We start from the raw sequence: 19,034 nt of genomic DNA, 5'->3' as shown, positions 1-19,034 counted from the left end.
ACAGATTATGCAAAGATGGGGATAGGCAAGTGTGGGAATTGACCTTCCTAACTTTCCAGGGTAACACCCTGAAGGGGAAGAGCAGATTGCAGGAGATGAAATGAAGACTAGAAGACTTTAACACTCTCCTGTTCTAGTACAGTAAGATTTTTCACAACCACCCAACGAGATTTCCTCTCAAAGCACTGTCAGAAGGTGCTAGGTGTAGGACCTACAGAAAGAGGAGCTGTTATTGCTTAGTCACTATGCTTGAGGTCCAGGCTAGAGGTACAGGCAACCCCTCTGTGCTGTTCTCCCCACGGGCAGGGACCACAGCTGGAGCAGCACTCCTAAAACGGCCCAGGGCCACCATCAGAGACTCCTGCATTCTACTGCACAACGTAAGTTCAACTGTGTTTTATTTTCACTTTAATCACTACCTTGAAGAAAGCTTGCTCAATAATACAGGCTTCTCAATTAAAAAAAAAAAAGATTGTAATTAAAAAAAAAAAAAAAAACTATAGGTATCTAACAACATTCCCCTTCATGGATCAGAGCCTTGTTGTTGTGAAGGAGCTTGCATAACACAACGAATCTATGACCAAAACCATGCCAGGTCACCCAAGACAGATGGGTCATAGTGAAGGGTTCTGACAAAACATGGTCCACTGGAGGAAGAAATGGCAACTGACTCCAGTATTCTTGCCTGGAGAACTCCACGGAGAATATGAAAAGCCCAAAAGATATGATGCCAAAAGATAAGGCCCCTCGCCCCAAGTGGGAAGATGTCCAATATACTACAAAAGATGACCCCCCAGGTTGGAAGACGTCCAAGATGCTACTGGAAAAGAGCAGATGGCACTTACTAACGGCTCCAGAAAGAATGGAACGGCGGGGCCTCAATGGAACAATGCTCATCCGCGGAGGTGACTGGAGCTGAAAGTAAAGTCTGCTGCCGTAGAGAACAATACTGCATAGGAACTTGGAATGTTAGGCCCGTGCATCAAGGCAAATTGGAAGTGGTCAAGCAGGAGATGGAAAGACTGAACATTAACACCTTAGGAATCAGTGAACTAGACAGGAATGGGAGAATTTAACTGAGACGGCCATTGTATCTAATACTGTGGACAAGAATTCCTTAGAAGAAATGGAGTAGCCCTCATAGTCAACAAAGAGAGTCCAAAATGCACTATTTGGGTGCAATGTCAAAAATGACAGAATGATCTTGGTTCATTTCCAAGGCAAACCATGCAACATGACAGTAATGCAAGTCTACTCCCCAAACACAGGTGCCGAAGAAGGCAAAGTTGAGCAGTCTTATGAAAACCCACAACACCTTCTAAAACTAACACCAAAAAAGGATGTCCATTTCATCACAGGGAATCGGAATGCAAAAGCAGGAAGTGAAGAGATCAAGGTTGGCCTTGGAGGACAAAATGAAGCAGGGCAAAGGCTAACAGTTTTGTCAAGAAAACACGCTGATCAGAGCAAACACCCTATTCCAACAACCTAAGAGACTCCTCTTCATATGGACATCACCAGATGGTCAACATCGAAATGCAACTGATTATGTTCTTTGCAGCCAAACATGAAAATGCCAGGAGAAATATCAACAACCTTGATATGTAGATGATACCACTCTAATGGCTGAAAGTGAAGAGAAACTAAAGAGCCTCCTGAGGGTGAAACAGCAGTGCAAAAGCTAGCTTAAAACTCAACATTCAAACAACTAAGATCATGACATCTGGGCACATCACTTCACAGCAAATAGATGGGAGAAAAATGGAAACAGGGAGACTTTATTTTCTTGGGCTCCAAAATCACTGCAGATGATGACTGCAGCCATGAAATTCAAAGATGCTTGCTCCCTGGAAGGAAAGTTATGACAAACCTAGACAGTGTATTGCCAACAATGGTCCATACAGTCAAAGCTATGGTTTTTCCATTAGTCATGTTACTGATGTGAGAGTTGGACCATAAAGAAGGCTAAGCATGGGATAATTGATATTTTTGAATTGTGGAGCTGGAGAAGACTCTTGAGAGTCCCTTGGTCAGCAAGGAGATCAAACCAGTCAATCCTAAAGGAAATTAATCTGAATATTCACTGGAAGAACTTTTGCTGAAGCTGAAGCTCCAATACTTTGGCCATGTGATGAGAAGAGCCGATGCACTGGAAAAGAACCTGATGCTGGGAAAGATCTAAGGCAGGAGGAGAAGGGGGCAACAGAGAATGAGATGGTTAAATGGCATCACCAACTCAGTGGACATGAATTAAGCAAAGTCCAGGAGAAAGCAGAGGACAGAGAAGCCTGTTATCTATGGGGTCGCAAAGTCATACATGACTTAGTGACTGAACAACAATCTAAATACAAAAACATTAAGAGACTTAAATAAACAGCAAAACTTTTCATGTCATGCAATGAAAGACAACAGTATTATGATGGCAATAATCCCCAAAACTAAACTATAAATTCAGTACAATTCCTATCAAAATGCCAGTTGTACTTACTGTAGACATGGACAAGATGAATCTAAAATTATGAAAATGCAAGGAACCCAAAATAGCCAAGATAAACTTTAAAGAGAACAAGACAGGAGGACTCACACATTCTAATCTCAAAACTTACTAAAAAACTACAAGAAAGTGTGATACTGGCATAAGTATGGATATATACATTAATGGAATAGAATTGAGGTTTAAAAATAAACCCTTAAGTTTATAGCCAATTAATTTTCAACAAACTTATGTAAACAAACCACTGGAGAAAGAAAAATCTTTTCAATAAATGGTTCTGGGACAACTGTAAAAAATAATAAATAAATGTATCACTGAAAATTCTCCACAAAAATGAAACAGGAATGGGTTGGGGGGGGGATTACACGTGTGTTGGTGGCAGGAGGAAACTGATTTAAGGAATTGGCTTCCACAATGGTGGAAATTAAACTTCAAAAAGTACAGAAAAAGCAAGCAAGGTGGGGACAAAGGAACAGCTGATGTTACAGTTTTGAGCCCAAAGGCAATCTGGAGGGAAAATTTCTTCTTGCTGGAAGAAAGTTAGTCTTTTCTCTACTCAGGCTCTTCACATGACTGGATGAGGCCCAGCCACATTAAGAAGTGTAATTTGCTTTACACAAAGTCCATGGATTTACGTGTGAATTTCATTCAAAATTCACTTTCATAGAAACATCTAGAATAATATTTAATCAAACAAATATCTGGACAACATGGCATGGCAAAGTTGATACATAAAATAAACCATTACACTAAAAATCTCAATTAATAAAATTAATTAAAACTAAAAAGAGATACTTCAAGATGATGGAGAATAGAGAGACCACTTTCTCCCACACAAATTCATCAAAAGATCATCTGAATGCTGAGCAACTTCCACCAAAGAACACCTGAACACTGGCAGAGGACACCAGGTACCCAGAAAGGCAGCCCAATCTCTTCGAAAGGAGGTAGGACAAAATACAAAAGACAAAAAGAGAGACAAAAGAGTTAGGAACAGAGACCTGTCCTGGGGAGGGAGTCCTGAAGTTTCCACACAGTAGGAAACCCTCTCACAGACAGGTGTGTGGGGACTTTTGGAATCTCAGAAGGCAACATAACCCAGAGGAAAAAAAAAAAAAATCCCGAGAATACACGCCTAACTACAAATGCGGAAGTGGGAACTTTCCCAAGAAAGGCTCTAACCTAACAACATAACAGGTAGCCTGGCCTGCTCACAGAACAAAGGACTGAGGGAATACCAAAGGAGAATGCCCGGAGGCGGAGGCAGAGGCAGGCTTGCGACAGCCAGAGCTGGAAGGCAAGGGACTGCTACAATCTCAGCCCCAGAGACATCTTCCACCAAACTGTAAGGAGGCTCCCAGCTGCTGATGCCGACTTCCTGAGACCCTGGACGGTGGACATCGGCCAGGAGGGTCTGGGGTGAGAGCAGCTCTCCAGAAGAGACACAGCACACCTGATATGGTCCTCTCACGGTGCCCCTGGCAAACCGAGCGGCTGGGGCCAGGGAGGTGATTGAGACACACAGCCCCCCTTGGGCCAGTGTGCTCACCACGCACCTGGGGGCCTGAGCTGCTCAGACAGGAGAAGGGCACAAAATGTACACTCAACTCACAGAGACCGAGCCAGAACTCTGTCTGAGTGTCTCCTGTGGAGGGACGGGTCAGCAGTGGCCTGCCACAGGGGTTCTGGGTGCAGCAGACTCGGGTATGGCATAAACCTTCTTGGTGGAGGGCACCATTAACCCCACCATAGAGCCACGAGAACTTACACAGGATTGGGGAAACAGACTCTTCGAGGGCACAAACAAACCCTCCACGCACCAGGAATCAGGAAAAAGGAGCAGTGACCTCACAAGTTACTGACCCAGACATGCCCGTCACTGTCCAGCAGTCTCCGGCGGAGGCCAGGTTCGGCAGTGGCCTGCTGCAGGGTCAGGGGCAATGAGTGCAGTAGTGTGTGCGTGGGACCTTTTGAAGGAGGTCACCATTATCCTCCTTACCTCCACCACAGATTGGCCTCAGATCAAGCAACCAGGAGGGAACACAGCCACGACCACTAACAGAAAGCTGAACTAAAGATTTTCCGAACATGGCCCCACCCATCAGAACAAGACCCTGTTTCCCCTCAGTGAGTCTCTCCCATCAGAAAGCTTCCATAAGCCTCTTATCCCTATCTGTCAGAGGGCAGACAGAATGAAAACCACAATCACAGAAAACTAACCAAACGGATCACGTGGATGACAGCCTTGTCTAGCTCCATGAAACTATGAGCCATGCTATGTAGGGTCACCCAAGATGGACGGGTCATTGCATAGTGTTCTGACAAAATGTTGCCCACTGGAGAAGGGAATGGCAAACCACTTCAGTATTCTTGCTTTGAGAACCCCATGAACAAAATGAAAAGGCAAAAAGGTATGACACTGAAAGATGAACTCCCCAGGTCAGTAGGTGTCCTATATGATACTGGAGAAAAGTGGAGAAATAACTCCACAAAAAATGAAGAGACAGAGCCAAAGCAAAAACAACACCCAGTTTGGGATGTGATGGGGATAGAAGTAAAGTCTGATGCTGTAAAGAGCAATACTGCACAGGAACCTGGAATGTTAGGTCCATGAATCAAGGCAAATTAGAAGTGTCAAACAGAAAAAAAAAAAAAGAAGAAGTGTCAAACAGGAGATGGCATGAGTGAACATCAACATTCTAGGAATCAGTGAACTAAAATGGACAGGAATGGGAGAATTTAACTGAGATGGCCATTATATCTACTCCTGTGAGCAAGAATCCCTTAGAAGAAATGGAGTAGCCATCGTAGCCAACATAAGAGTCTGAAATGCAATACCTGGATGCAATCTCAAAAATGACAGGATGATCTCTGTTCATTTCCAAGGCAAACCATTCACAGTAATCCAAGTCTATGACCTGACCAGTAATGCTGAAGAAGCTGAACTTGAACGGTTCTATGAAGACCTACAAGACCTTCTAGAACTAACACTCAAAAAAGATGTCCTCTTCATTATAGAGGACTGGAATGCAAAAGTAGGAAGTCAAGAGATACCTGGAGTAACAGACAAATTTGGCCTTGGAGTACAAAACGAAGCAGGTAAAAGGCTAACAGAGTTTTGCCGAGAATGCACTGGTGGTAGCAAACACCCTCTTGCAACAACACAAGACAAGATTCTACACATGGACATCACTAGATGGTCAATACCGAAATCAAACTGACTATATTTTTGCACCCAAAGATGAAGAACCTCTATCAGTTCAGTTCAGTCACTCAGTTGTGTCCGAGTCTTTGCAACCCCATGAGCCAGGCCTCCCTGTCCAACACGAAGTCCCGGAATCTACCCTAACTCGTGTCCATTGAGTCAGTGATGCCATCCAACCATCTCATCCTCTGGCGTCTCCTTCTCCTCCTGCCCTCAATCTTTCCCAGCATCAGGGTCTTTTCAAATATGTCAGCTCTTCACATCAGGTGGCCATGGTATTGGAGTTTCAGCTTCAGCATCAGTCCTTCCAATGAATATTCAGGACTGATTTCCTTTAAAACTGACTGGTTTGATCTCTTTGCAGTCCAAGGGACTCTCAAGAGTCTTCTCCAACACCACAGTGAAAAAGTATCAATTCTTCGGTGCTCAGCTTTCTTTATAGTCCAACTCTCATATCCATACATGACTACTAGAAAAACCACAGCCTTGACTGGACAGACCTCTGTCTGTGCTTTTTAATATGCTGTTTAGGTTGGTCATAACTTTCCTTCCAAGCAGTAAGCATCTTTTACTTTCATGGCTGTACTCATCACCTGCAGTGATTTTGGAGCCAAAAAAAATAAAATCTCTGTTTCCACTGTTTCCCCATCTATTTGCCATGAGGAAATGGGACCAAATGCCATGATCTTTGTTTGTGAATGTTGAGCTTTAAGCCAACTTTTTCACTCTCTTCTTTCACTTTCATCAAGAGGCTTTTTAGTTCCTCTTCACTTTCTGCCATAAGGGTGGTGATCTAAATCAAATCTCTTACGATTAAACAGAGAAAGTGACAAATAGATTCAAGGGATTAGATCTGATAGACAGTGTCTGAGAACTATGGATGGAGGTTTGTGACAGTGTACAGGAGGCAGTGATCAAGACCATCCCCCAAAAAAAGAAATGCAAAAAGGCAAAATGGTTGGCTGAGGAGGCCTTAAAAATAGCTGAGAAAAGAAGAGAACAGAAAGGCAAAGGAGAAAAGGAAAAATATACCCATTTAAATGCAGAGTTCCAAAGAACAGCAAAAAGATATAAGAAAGGCTTCCTCAGCGACCAGTGCAAAGAAATAGAGGAAAACAACAGAATGGGAAAGACCATAAAGATGTCTTCAAGAAAATTAGAGATAACAAGGGAACATTTCAGGCAAAGATGAGCACAGTAAAGGACAGATATGGTCCTTAACAGAAGCAGAGGATATTAAGAAGAGGTGGCAATAAGACACAGAAGAACCACACAAAAAGACCCTAATGACCCAGATAACTACAATGGTGTGATCACTCACCTAGAGCCAGACATCCTAAAATGTGAAATCAAATAGGCTTTAGAATCATCACTAAGAACAAAGCTAGTGGAGATGATGGAATTCCAGCTGAGCTATTTCAAATCCTGGAAGATGATGTTGTGAAAGTGCTGCACTCAATATGCCAGCAAATTTGGAAAACTCAGCAGTAGCCACAGGACTGGAAAAGGTCAGTTTTCATTCCATCCCAAAGAAAGGCAATGCCAAAGAATGTTCAAACTACTGCACAATTGCACTCATCTCACACACCAGCAAAGTAATGCTCAAAATTCTTCAAGCTAGGCTTCATCAGTACATGAACCATGAATTTCCAGATGTTAAAGCTGGATGCAGAAAAGGCAGAGGAACCAAAGATCAAATTGCCATTATCCGCTGGATCATAGAAAAAGCAAGAAAATTCCAGAAAAACATCTACTTCTACTTTATTGACTATGGCAAAGCCTTTGACTGTGTGGATCACAATAAACTGGAAAATTCTGAAAGAGATGGGAATACCAGACCACCTTACCTGCCTCCTGCAAAACATATATGCAGGTCAAGAAGCAACAGTTAAAACTGGACATGGAACAAAAGACTGGTTCCAAATCAGGAAAGGCATATGTCAAGGTTGTATATTTTCACCCTGTTTGTTTAACTTCTATGCAGAGTACATCAAGCAAAATGCTGGGCTGGATAAAGCACAAGCTGGAATCAAGATTGCCGGGAGAAATATCAATAACCTCAGATACACAGATGACAACACCCTTATGACAGAAAGCAAAGAGGAACTAAAGAGCCTCTTGATGAAAGTGAAAGAGGAAAGTGAAAAGCTGGCTTAGAACTCAACATTCAAAAAACGAAGATCATGGCATCCAGTTCCATCACTTCATGGCAAATAGATGGGAGAAAACTGGAAACAGTGACAGACTATTTTCTTGGGCTCCAAAATCTCTGCATATGTTGACTGCACCCATCAAATTAAAAGATACTTGCTCTCTGGAAGAAAAGCTATGATCAACCTAGACAGCATATTAAAAAGCAGTTTGTGATTACATTGCTGACAAATGTCTGTACAGTGAAAGCAACTTTTTTCTGGTAATCACATATGGATGTGAGAGTTGTGACTATAAGGAAAGCTGAGCACCAAAGAATTGATGCTTTTGAACTGTGGTGTTGGAGGAGATTTTTGAGCGTCCCTTGGACTGCAAGGAAATCCAACCAGTCCATCCTAAAGGAAATCAGTACTGAATATTCATTGGAAGGACGGATGCTGAAGTTGAAACTCCAATACTTTGGCCACCTGATGTGAAGACTTATTGGAAAAGACTCTGATGCTGGAAAAGATTGAAGACGGGAGGAAAAGGGGACAACACAGATGGTTGGGTGGCATCACCAACTTGATGGACATGAGCAAGCTCCAGGAGTTGGGGATGGACAGGGAAGCCTGGCATGCTGCAGTCCGTGGGGTCGCAAAGAGTTGGACACGACTGAGTGACTGAACTGACTTACTGAATTCGTGAAATCCTGTACACATGCTAAGAGAGACTACCAGATCATCAGTCACCACACAAAAGTTAACAAATAAATGTACACATGCCTTTGCCTCTTCATGCTATTGTATGCCAAGATGCAAAACCAACTTTACACTTAATTAATTAGCACATTCTCTTTGCTTATTAAACATGTAAAATGGGACTCTTATAATGTGGACTCCAGAGTTCTGCTAAAATGTTTAACACCAATATCATACTTTTTTATCTGTGATATAATAAAAATATTTATTTGATCTTTGGTCTAGGTTCCTGGCACAGAGATTCTAAAACCCTTGCAATTTACTCAGGAATATCTTTTGATATTCACAACAAGCTCCTTTCCACTATACCTGAGCTTATGCTAAGGAACTGACTCAGGATGGGGCCTCTAGATAGCTCCATGATGTGAGCTGGTCACCAGAAAGACCCAACAGTGATTAGAGGGGAAAACTATCAGGACCATCTCTGACCTCTAGAGAGAGAGAGGTTGGAGATTAAATAAAATCTCTTGAACAAAAAAACTGGGGGCTTAGAGGGTTATGGAAACCTCTAAATTTGTAGTCAGTCAGGCAAGTGTGAGAGTAACCTGGGAATCCCATCGGAGTCTGGCATCTGAAGTGGAGGCAGCCTTGGAGAACTGAGCCCTTCACTTGTGAGGACTGAATTCCAATAGTTAAGTGTCAGAACTGGACTGAATTATCAGACATTCAGTTGGTGCTGAAGAATCACAGAATTGGTGTAGAACCACACTCTGAATTTGTTGTTGTTTAGTCGTTAAGTCATCTCGGACTGTTTTGTGATCCCATGTACTACAGCCCACCAGGCTTCTCTGTCCATGGGATTCTCCAGGCAAGAATACTGAAGTGGGTTGCCATTTCCTTCTCCAGAGGATCCTCCTGACCCAGGGATCAAACCTGTGTCTCCTGCACTGACAGGCAGATACTTAATTCAGATAAAAGTCATAATCTCAACCACATGAATGGCTGAGACTAAACCAGAAAGAAGGCTGGCAGAGAAACACAAATATATAAGCAACATGCTAAAGGTTACTATCAAGGAAGAAAGATAGTAATTTCTGTCTTAAAGAAAAATGTCCAGTTATGCAAAAACATGAAACAAGATGGTAAGAGATAAGTTGGCAGATACAGTAAATAACAGAAGATTTGAGGTAAACTTTATCTGCCTTAGTTAACAAAACCTGCAAAAAATGTGTCAGAATTGACAAAGTTGATCAATAAAGAAAGGTGCGAACCCTTTACTACCACCCTGGGCTTTCTCTCTGTGACTATAGCACAGCCATCCTCTCTCAAGCCCAGATCAACTTCCTCTGAAAGCTGTCTGATGCCATCTTCCCAGGATCAGCTCTCTTCCTGTCTCTAAAACTCTCAAGGTAATAGATTTTGGTTGTACAGACACAACACACTTTGAAAAGCAAACATCATCAGCAGAACTTGGAACCATGTTAGAAATGCAAATTCCCAAGTCCTACCCCAAATCCAAGAAATCATAAACTCTAAGGATGGGGCCAGACACTCATTGGTCAGGCCAGTGTCTGACCAAGACCCCAGGAGATCCTAATGAACCTCACAGTTTGAGAACCCTTAGGCTACAGAATCAGGATTCAACTGAGTTCTCACTGCTAGGAGGACTGAGTTCTGACTTTCTTCCTAACGCTCACAGCCCTTTGTGCAATAGCTTCTAGCCTCGAGTTTATGTATGTGTCCCCCCAGAATGTGTCCACTGCATCAGCAGCTGCATTCTCCTAGATTTAGATGCAGCTGAGCACTCAAGCAGTCCATGTCCCTCCAGGCTGGCCCACCCCTATCTGCTGCTCCCTGCCCACCATACATACCACTGCTCTTCACAGTCCTCCACCTGGAGGACCCCACCTGCACCACCACCCTTGGGCCCAGGCCAGGTCTCCTTGACAAACCGCAGGAATCATGCCACTCCTGAACTCCACCAGCACTGGCTGTGGGTAACATCATGGGGTTTTTATGATCCTGTTAAACACTTATGTATGCAAATGCATTTGCTGCCCAAATAATCATGAGTTATTTGGGAAAAAAAGCCATATCCAATATTTTATATCCTCCACAGAGAAACTATGAAACCAGGAGAAAAGTTGTCACGTTCTTTAAAAAAAATTAAAAACTCATCTCTGGACGCTTAAAATTGAAACACATATAACTGAAGAGCACTGACTAGACCAAGAGAAAAGAAAACCCTAAAAACCATGCACAATACAAAGTCAGAAAAAGCCAAAATAAACTCCATAAGAACTATATAAAAACTATAAAAAGTTAATACTGATGTCCATAAATGACATTAGTAATGTAACAGAAATAGCAATAAAACTTTTTAAGAGGCCTGACTAAGCAAACAACTGGCTAGTTTATTTCTACTATCTGCACAGACTGAGAAGGTTTACAATAAACGAAACAGTTCTTCACACAAAGGTCAGCCCCTGACAAAAATTTAAAAATTAAGTTTAGTGTGTCTGTTATTAGCCTCTTAACTTTCCCTTCTTTACATCCTATTCCCTGCTCTATTTTCCCTCAAAATACGGTAACTCTAAACAGGGTTATAAGAAATAGTCACTTGAAAAAAAAGTGTAAGATTATAATCTAGCCTGTCTTTTGCAGGACAGGCCCCGAAAAGGAAACACAAAGCTTACTACCTAGGTGGAAGCACTCTTTCCTCATCAGTAGGATCAAAAAGTTCTAAAAGGAAGAAAAGAAGGTTCATTCTTAGGTAAGCTCCAATTATTAAAAGCCACTATATCCCAGAAATGAAGAAAACAAGCTAAACCACAGTAAGAACTCATCCTGAATCGCTGTGTGCAGGAGAAAACGGTCAGTCCCCGGGAAACAGAGCAGAGACAACAGTGCGTCTAAGGCTCTTCTGCTCTGATCTGCACTTTTCGCACAATCAGCCACACTACAGTCACATACAATGCACACAGTTTTCTGAGGAGACAGGTGAGGTGCTCTGTATTTCTACCTTTGAGAATTTTCCAGTTTCTTGTGATCCAGACAGTCAAAGAGTCTGCACAGTCAATGAAGCAAAAGTAAATGTTTTTTTGGAATTCCCTTGCTTTCTCTATGAGCCAATGAATTTTGGCAATTTGATCTCTGGTTCCTCTGCCTTTTCTAAATTCAGCTTGTACATCTATCTGGAAGTTCTTGATTCACATACTGCTGAAGCAGAGCTTGAAGGATTTTGAGCATACCCTTACTAGATGTGAAATGAGCACAACTGTACGACAGTCTGAACATTCTTTGGCATTATCCTTCTTTAGGACTGGAATGAAAATAGACCTTTTCCAATCCTGGGGCCACTGCTGAGTTTTCCAAATTTGCTAACATACTGAGTGCAGCAATTTGACAGCATCACCTTTTAGAATTTTAAACAGGTCAATTGAAATTCCATCACCTCTACTAGGTTTGTTTGTAGTTATGCTTCCTAAGGGCCACTTGACTTCAGTCCAGGATGTATGGTTCTAGGCATATGATCACACCATCATGGTTATCCAGGTCATTAAGATGTTTCCTATATAGTTCTTCTGTGTATTCCTGTCACCTCTTCTTAATCTCTCCTGCTTCTGTTAAGTTCTTGCTGTTTCTGTCCTTTTTTGTTGCCCATTTCTGCATGAAATGTTCCCGTGGTATCTCCAATTTTCTTGAAGATATCTCTAGTCTTTCACATTCTATTGTTTTCCTTTACTTTTTTGCATTGTTCATTGAAGAAGGCTTTCTTATCTCTCACTGCTATTCTCTGGAACTAAGCATTCAGTTCGGTATATCTCTTCCTTCCTCAGCCTCCTCAAACAACCATTTTGCCTTCATGTATTTTTCTTTGGGATGGTTTTGATTACTTCCTCCTGTACAATATTACAAACAACTGGCCATCGTTCTTCAGGCACTCTGTCTACCAGATCTAATTCCTTGAATCAATTTGTCACCTCAACTGTATAATCATAACGGATTTGATTTAGGTCATTAACTGACTGGCCTAGTGGTTTTCCCTACGTTCTTCAATTTAAGCCTGAATTTGCAATAAGGAGCTCATGATCTGAGCCACAGTCAGCTCCAGGTCTTTTTTCTGTGGACTGCATAGAAATTCTCCATCTTTGCCTACAAAGGACATAATCAATCTGATTTCGGTATTGACCTCTGGTGACGTCCATGTGTAGAGTCATCTCTTGGGTCATTGAAAAAGGGTGTTTACTATGATCAGTGTGTTAAGTGTTTGCTCTGATTCATTTTATATTCCAAGGCCAAACCTGCCTGTTATTCTGGGTATCCTTTGAATTCCTTCTTTTGAATTCCAATCCTCTATGTGAAAAGGACAAAAGAATGAATCTTTTTTTGATGTTAGTTATAGAAGGTCTTGTAGGTCTTCAAAGTACCGGTCAACTTCAGCCTCTTTGGCATCAAGGGGGTTGGGATATAGACTTCAGTTTACTGTGATGTTGAATGGTTTGCCTTGAAAAACAAACCAAGTTCATTCTGTCATTTTTGGGACTGCATCCAAATACTGCATTTTGGACTCTTTTGTTGACTATGAGGGCTACTCCATTTCTTCTAAAGGTTTTTTGCCCACAGTAGTAGATATGAAAATCATCTGAATTAAATTCACCCATTTCTGTTCATTTTAGCTCACTGATTGCTTTAAGATGTCAATGTTCATTCTTGCCATCTCCTGCTTAAGCACCTCCAATTTACCCTGATTCACAGATCTAACATTCCAGGTTACAATGCAATATTGTTCTTTACAGCACTGGACTTTACTTTCATCACCAGATACATCCACAGTTGAAATGAAAGTCATTTCAGCTTTGGCCCAAATGCTTCATTCTTTCTAGAGCTATTACTAATTGCCTTCTGCTCTTGCCCAGTAGCATACTGGACACCTTCCAACCTGGGGCCTCATCTTCCAGTGTCATATCTTTTTGCCTTTTCATACTATTCATGGGGTTCTTGTGGCAAAAATACTGGAGTGGTTAGCCATTCCCTGCTTCAGTGGACCACGTTTTGTCACAATTCTTCATTATGAACTGCCTGTCTCAGGTGGCCCTGAACCGCATGGCTTACAGCTTCACTGAGTTATTCAAGTTTCTTCACCACGAAAAGGTTATGATCCACGAAGGGGGAATATCAGACCACTTTACCTGGATCCTGAGAAACCTGTACACGGGTGAAAAAGAAACAGAACTGGACAAGGAACTGGTTCAAAATTGGGAAAGGAGTAAAACAAGGTTATATACTGTCACCCTGTTTATTTAACTTCTATGCAGAGTACATCAAGCAAAATGCTGGGCTGGATAAATCACAGAATGGAATTAAGATTGCTGGGAGAAATATCTACAATCTCAGCTGTGTGAATGATATCACTCTAACAGCAGAAAGTGAAGAGGAACTGAAGAGCCTCTTGATGAAGGTGAAAGAGCAGAGTGAAAAAGCTAGCTTGAAACTCAACATTCAAAAAACTAAGATCATAGCATCCAGTCCTGTAACTTCATAGCCAACAGAAGGGAAAAGAGTGGAAGCAGTGACAGATTTTATTTTCCTGGGCTCCAAAATTACTATGGATGGTGACTGCAGCCATGAAATTCAAAGATGTTTGTTCCCTAGAAGGAAAGCAATGTCAAATCTAGACAGCATATTAAAAAGCAAAGATATCACTTAAGCTCTGTAAAGTCAAAGCTATGTTTTTTCCAGTAGTCTTGTATGGATGCGAGAATTGGCCCATCAAGAAGGCTCAGTGCCAAAGAATGGATGCTTTCGAATTGTGGTTCTAGAGAAGCCTCTAGAGAGTCCCTTCAACTGCAAGGAGATCCAACCAGTCAATCCTATAGGATATCAATCCTGAATATTCATTGGAAGGACTGATGCTTAAGCTTCAAAACTTTGGCCACCTGATGCAAAGAGCCAACTCATTGGAAAAGACCCTGATGCTGGGAAAGATTGAATTCAAAAGGAAGAGGGCAGCAGAAGATGAGATGGTTAAGACAGCACCACTAACTCAATAGACGTGAATCGGAGCAAACTCTGGGAGATAGATGAAGGGCAGGGAAACCTGACATGCTGCAGTCCATGGGATTGCGAAGAGTCAGACAGATCTTACTGACTGAACAACAACAAAATAATGTATACAGTCTTGGGAATACCCTGAAAGTCCAGTGGTTAAGACTCTGCAGTTTCCCTGCCAGAGGCCTTGGTTTGAAACCTGGTTGGAGAACTAAGGTCCTGCAAGCTGCTATATAATGCAGCGCACCACCCCCTCCAAAAAAAAAAAAAAAAAGACCATGGTCTTAAAAATGAAATTAGGTGTGTAAATCTATCTATTAAAAAAAGTATTTTCTCATAACAAGAAGCATATATCATGTCTTATTAAAAACAAGACCTTTTACTGAATGTCAAGAAAAAAGCTATTAATTTAGGACCTACATAAAGAACAATTACACTTTGCTTTCTTTTATTTTTTTAAATTCATTTGCTTTTGGCCTTCTGGGTGCTTGTTGCTGCCCACAGGCCTCCTCTGGATGCAGCGAGCGGGCGCTGCTCTCTAGCTGCAGTGTGAGGGCTTCTCATCACAGCAGCTCCTCTCGTGGGGCCTGGGCTCTGGGCACGCAGCCTCCAGCAGCTGCAGCCCCCAGACTCTAGTTTGGGGCACAGGCTGAGTTGCTCTGCGGCATATGGGATCTTCTTGGACATGGGACCAAACCCGTGTCTCCTGCACTGGCAGAAGGATTCTTTACCACTGATCCATCAGCAAGGCCCTACACTTTGCTTTCTAACCACAAATTTAAAAAAAAAAAAAAACAAAGAACAACAAATAGTCATGAAATGTAATGAAAAAGAAATAGACTTTGAATTTTTCCATGTAATTAGTTTTTCTCAGAGTATCTTTTAGAACGAATGTTTCACAAAAAACGTTTTAAGTATGTTTTAATGCATTAATACTAGAAGGATAGGACGAAAAGGCACGAAAACTTTAAAAGTATACAGAATGAACTACTAAAACTAATAAATCATTACAAACTGAAACAAGCATGTAACGTGATTACATGATACTATTTACATGAAAGTCTAGAACAGGCAAAACCAATCCACGACAGAAAAAGATCAGATCAGTGGTTGCCTATGAGTAGAGAGAGCAGGACAGAGCCAGTAAGGGGCACGTGAGAACCTTCAAAGTGGGAGCACCAATGAGTGGTTGGTTACACTGATTATGTCTGTTGAAACTTATGGAACAGGAAACTCAAAACATATATTTTATTATGGGTAAGTTCTGCCCTAAAGACAAAAAGCTACACTGAAGTCAATCTTGTTAATAATATGCATGAAATGTCTAACAGAGTCAGGTAAGATGCACCAGTGGACAGAGGATAGATTAGTATGATCCAGGGATGAGTGTGCAGGGGCTCACTGTACAGACCTGTCAGTTGTTGTGGGTGCATGGAAGTTTTCAAAATAAAATATCAGGGAAAAAATGAGCTCACTCTGCTAGACACTGTAACTGAAAAGATATATTGTTTTTCCAATGTATTTTCAAATGGACACTATTCTAATTCATTCTATGAAAAGTAACTACTTTCTTTTTTCTTTTTTAAATGTGGACCATTTTTAAAGCCTTTCTTTAATTTGTTACAATATTGCTTCCCTTTTATGTTTTGGTTTTTGGCTGGAGGCATGAGGCTCTCCAACCAGGGACTGAACCCACACCCCCTGCATCAGAAGGTGAAGTCCTATCCACTGGACAGCCAGGGAAGTCCCACTACTTTCTAAAATAACTTTATCCATCCTGATGATTTTCAAATAGCAGGACTAATAAACTTCAGCAGTGGGTCTCAAGTAGGGTTGTTCAGATTCTACAGGTTTGGGGTGGGTACAGGCATCCATTTCTTTTTAAAGCCTAAACAATGATTCTGATTCACAGCCAAAGACAAGAACAACAGACTTCACTGCATTTTCATAATCCTATGCCCAACAAGAGTGTTCACTGATATTTCCCTGCACAGACAAATACAATAAAAGTCCAAAGGCCAAAGGCTCCCAAAAAGTGTTTTATACACTCCCACAGGATAGTCACAGGGGTTTCCCAGGTAATGCAATGGAGAAGACCGCCTGGCAATGCATGAAACCCAAGAGACAGGGTTCAATCCCTAGGTCAGGAAGACCCCCTGGAGAAAACAACGGTAACCCATTCCAGTCTTCCTGCCTGGAAAGTCCCATGGACAGAGGAGACTCCCAGGCTACAGCCCATGGAGTCGCAAAGAGTCAGGCATGACTGAGCGCACGCGCACACACACACATGCACAGGATAGTCATGCTGGAAAAATTTCAGAATACTATTTCCACTCAACCACATAAAAACCACAATTTATAGTTAGCCAAACCAAGGTATATTTCAAAACTTAGAAAAAAACAATAAGTGGAGTTCCCAGAAGCTGCAAATGAGACATCAGAGGAAGGACAGCACAGCAGGTGGCTCTGCAATTAAAAGGCCTTCAGTCTGGGCAGAACAACAAAATACAGGAAGCACCTAATATTAACTATCATTTAGGCATTTCCAAAGTGAAAGCAAAACTTCAGAGTTATACTCAGGCACACTCCTGTCGATACAGCACAATCCAAAATTTCTATAGAATTCAATTTATAAAGGTCTTCAAAAAATGAAAAATATTAGTTAAAGGCCCTTACCTTTTCTAGGAGGAAGCTCTCCATTCTGTGATAGTTCTGTCCCAGTATATACAATTTCTCCATCTTTAACCATTTCATTCCACAGACCACAGAGTCCATCCCTTGTGAATGCAAGCTGGTAATGATAAATAAAATAAATTCAGAGTGATCACACTCACAATGCAATTCTTAAAGAATAATGTGAAAAAAAAAATCTCACTTACTATCTAGTCATTCAACATTTAATGAAAACTGTCCCAAGGTACACAATTAAGTGAACAAGGTACCATGCATAATATTTTACATACTAAGTTTTACTTAAGATACAAGATAAAAGACACATCTGGGCACATGCTCTGGAAAGATAAGCCAGTAACAAATAATATGATCACTTATAGGAAGGGGAACATAGGTAGGAGGCAAGAGAGGTAAATGAAAGCAAGATTTTGAGTTTACCTTACATGCAAGTTAACATGTTTATTAATAAAACTATACTTCACCCTTGAATAACCTGGAGGTTAATCCAAATATAACTTTGATAGTGAGCCAGGAATATTTAGGTTTGCACCATAAAAAGCTGCTCAAAGCCTGATAGGAACTCCTCCACTGGCCAAACTGAGAATAATTTTGAACAGCAAAATATTTAACAACTATATTAGACTGAAATAGTACATAAAAACACGAGTCCATATTGATATTCAAAGACAAAATAACATTCTCACGAAAAGTGCTCTTGGCTGTCCACATCTGGGAGTCAGAAAAGGTTTCCCAGAGCAAGCAGTCATGACCAAGGGTCAGGGCACAGTGAACACCCAGAGCAAGTATCCATTCTGAAAACTGCAGGTACAGTAGAAACCCTCTTCTCAGACAGACAAGACACTTTACACTAAAACAAACACATCTGTTAACCATCTTTCAATGGAAGGCCAGGGCCTTTTCTTTGCTCACAAGTCCACTAGCTTGTTCCTTGTCATCAATCGCACATACACCACTCTCATGAAGCATTCACTACTTCCAGACTCTCCAAGAACTGAAGGGCACTTTGTGAACAATCTTAGTACACAATTCTTCTAGATTTTCAAGACATCTCCCCCAATCCTTATCAATTCTCTCTTTCCTAACCTGTACAAGTAATTTTTTTAAGCATCTCAGTTTTACCCAAGCAATGTGTAGTAGACAAATCTAAGATGCCCTAAAGATTCTTAACCCCTGACACACACACATCCTGCGTAATCCTCTCTCTGAGTTTGGGCAGGGCCTCCAAATACAGGAGAGGACATCACACCTGGACTAGGTTTTGTTTCTCTCTGTGGCAAAGGTGAAGGAATTTCTCATATATAATTAAGGTCTCACATCAGCTGATGTCTAGTCAATCGAAAGGAAAATTATCCTAGGGTCATGTGAGGTAAAAGCCCTGAAGAGGATGGGACCGTCCAGAAGAGACACTCTCCACAGCCACTGCCATGAGCGGCCTACGGAGAGGGGTGTCTCCTAGGAGCCCACAACTCAGTCCCACAGTCCCACAAACTGAATTCTGCCAACAAGGACACCAATAAAACCCTAGATGAGAATGCAAACTGGTCAGCACCCTGACTGCAGCCTGTGAGTCCTAAAGCAGAAGACCCAGCTAAGCCATAGCCAGACTCCTGACCCGCAGAGAAAAGGAGCAGAGTACACAGAGTGGTTTTAAGCTGATATATTTTCTGGTCAGTGACTTGTTACACAGCAATAGAAAACCAATTTGGCAATCGACTTAGTTCTCATAGAAGCAACAACTTTCTCTCAGCACTCATATCTG

At 41.6% G+C, this 19,034-nt stretch overlaps 1 protein-coding gene across 5 annotated transcripts in view; it reads right to left on the bottom strand.

The window, feature by feature from the left end:
- HERC2 (HECT and RLD domain containing E3 ubiquitin protein ligase 2) overlaps positions 1 to 19,034 on the bottom strand; it is a 237,601-nt gene that overhangs the window by 206,778 nt on the left and 11,789 nt on the right. For all 5 annotated transcript variants that reach the window (XM_040227910.1, XM_040227909.1, XM_040227906.1 and 2 more), the window contains one exon: positions 17,258 to 17,372. In XM_040227910.1, the coding sequence (XP_040083844.1) occupies positions 17,258 to 17,372 (115 nt within the window). The remainder of the gene's footprint in view (positions 1 to 17,257; positions 17,373 to 19,034) is intronic.

The sequence above is a fragment of the Oryx dammah genome, unplaced genomic scaffold (assembly GCF_014754425.2).
Source record: "Oryx dammah isolate SB20612 unplaced genomic scaffold, SCBI_Odam_1.1 HiC_scaffold_27, whole genome shotgun sequence".
NCBI classification, from domain to species: Eukaryota; Metazoa; Chordata; class Mammalia; order Artiodactyla; family Bovidae; genus Oryx; species Oryx dammah.
The sequence above is the reverse complement of the archived record's forward strand: the minus strand, read 5'-3'. Positions and strand labels throughout refer to the sequence as shown.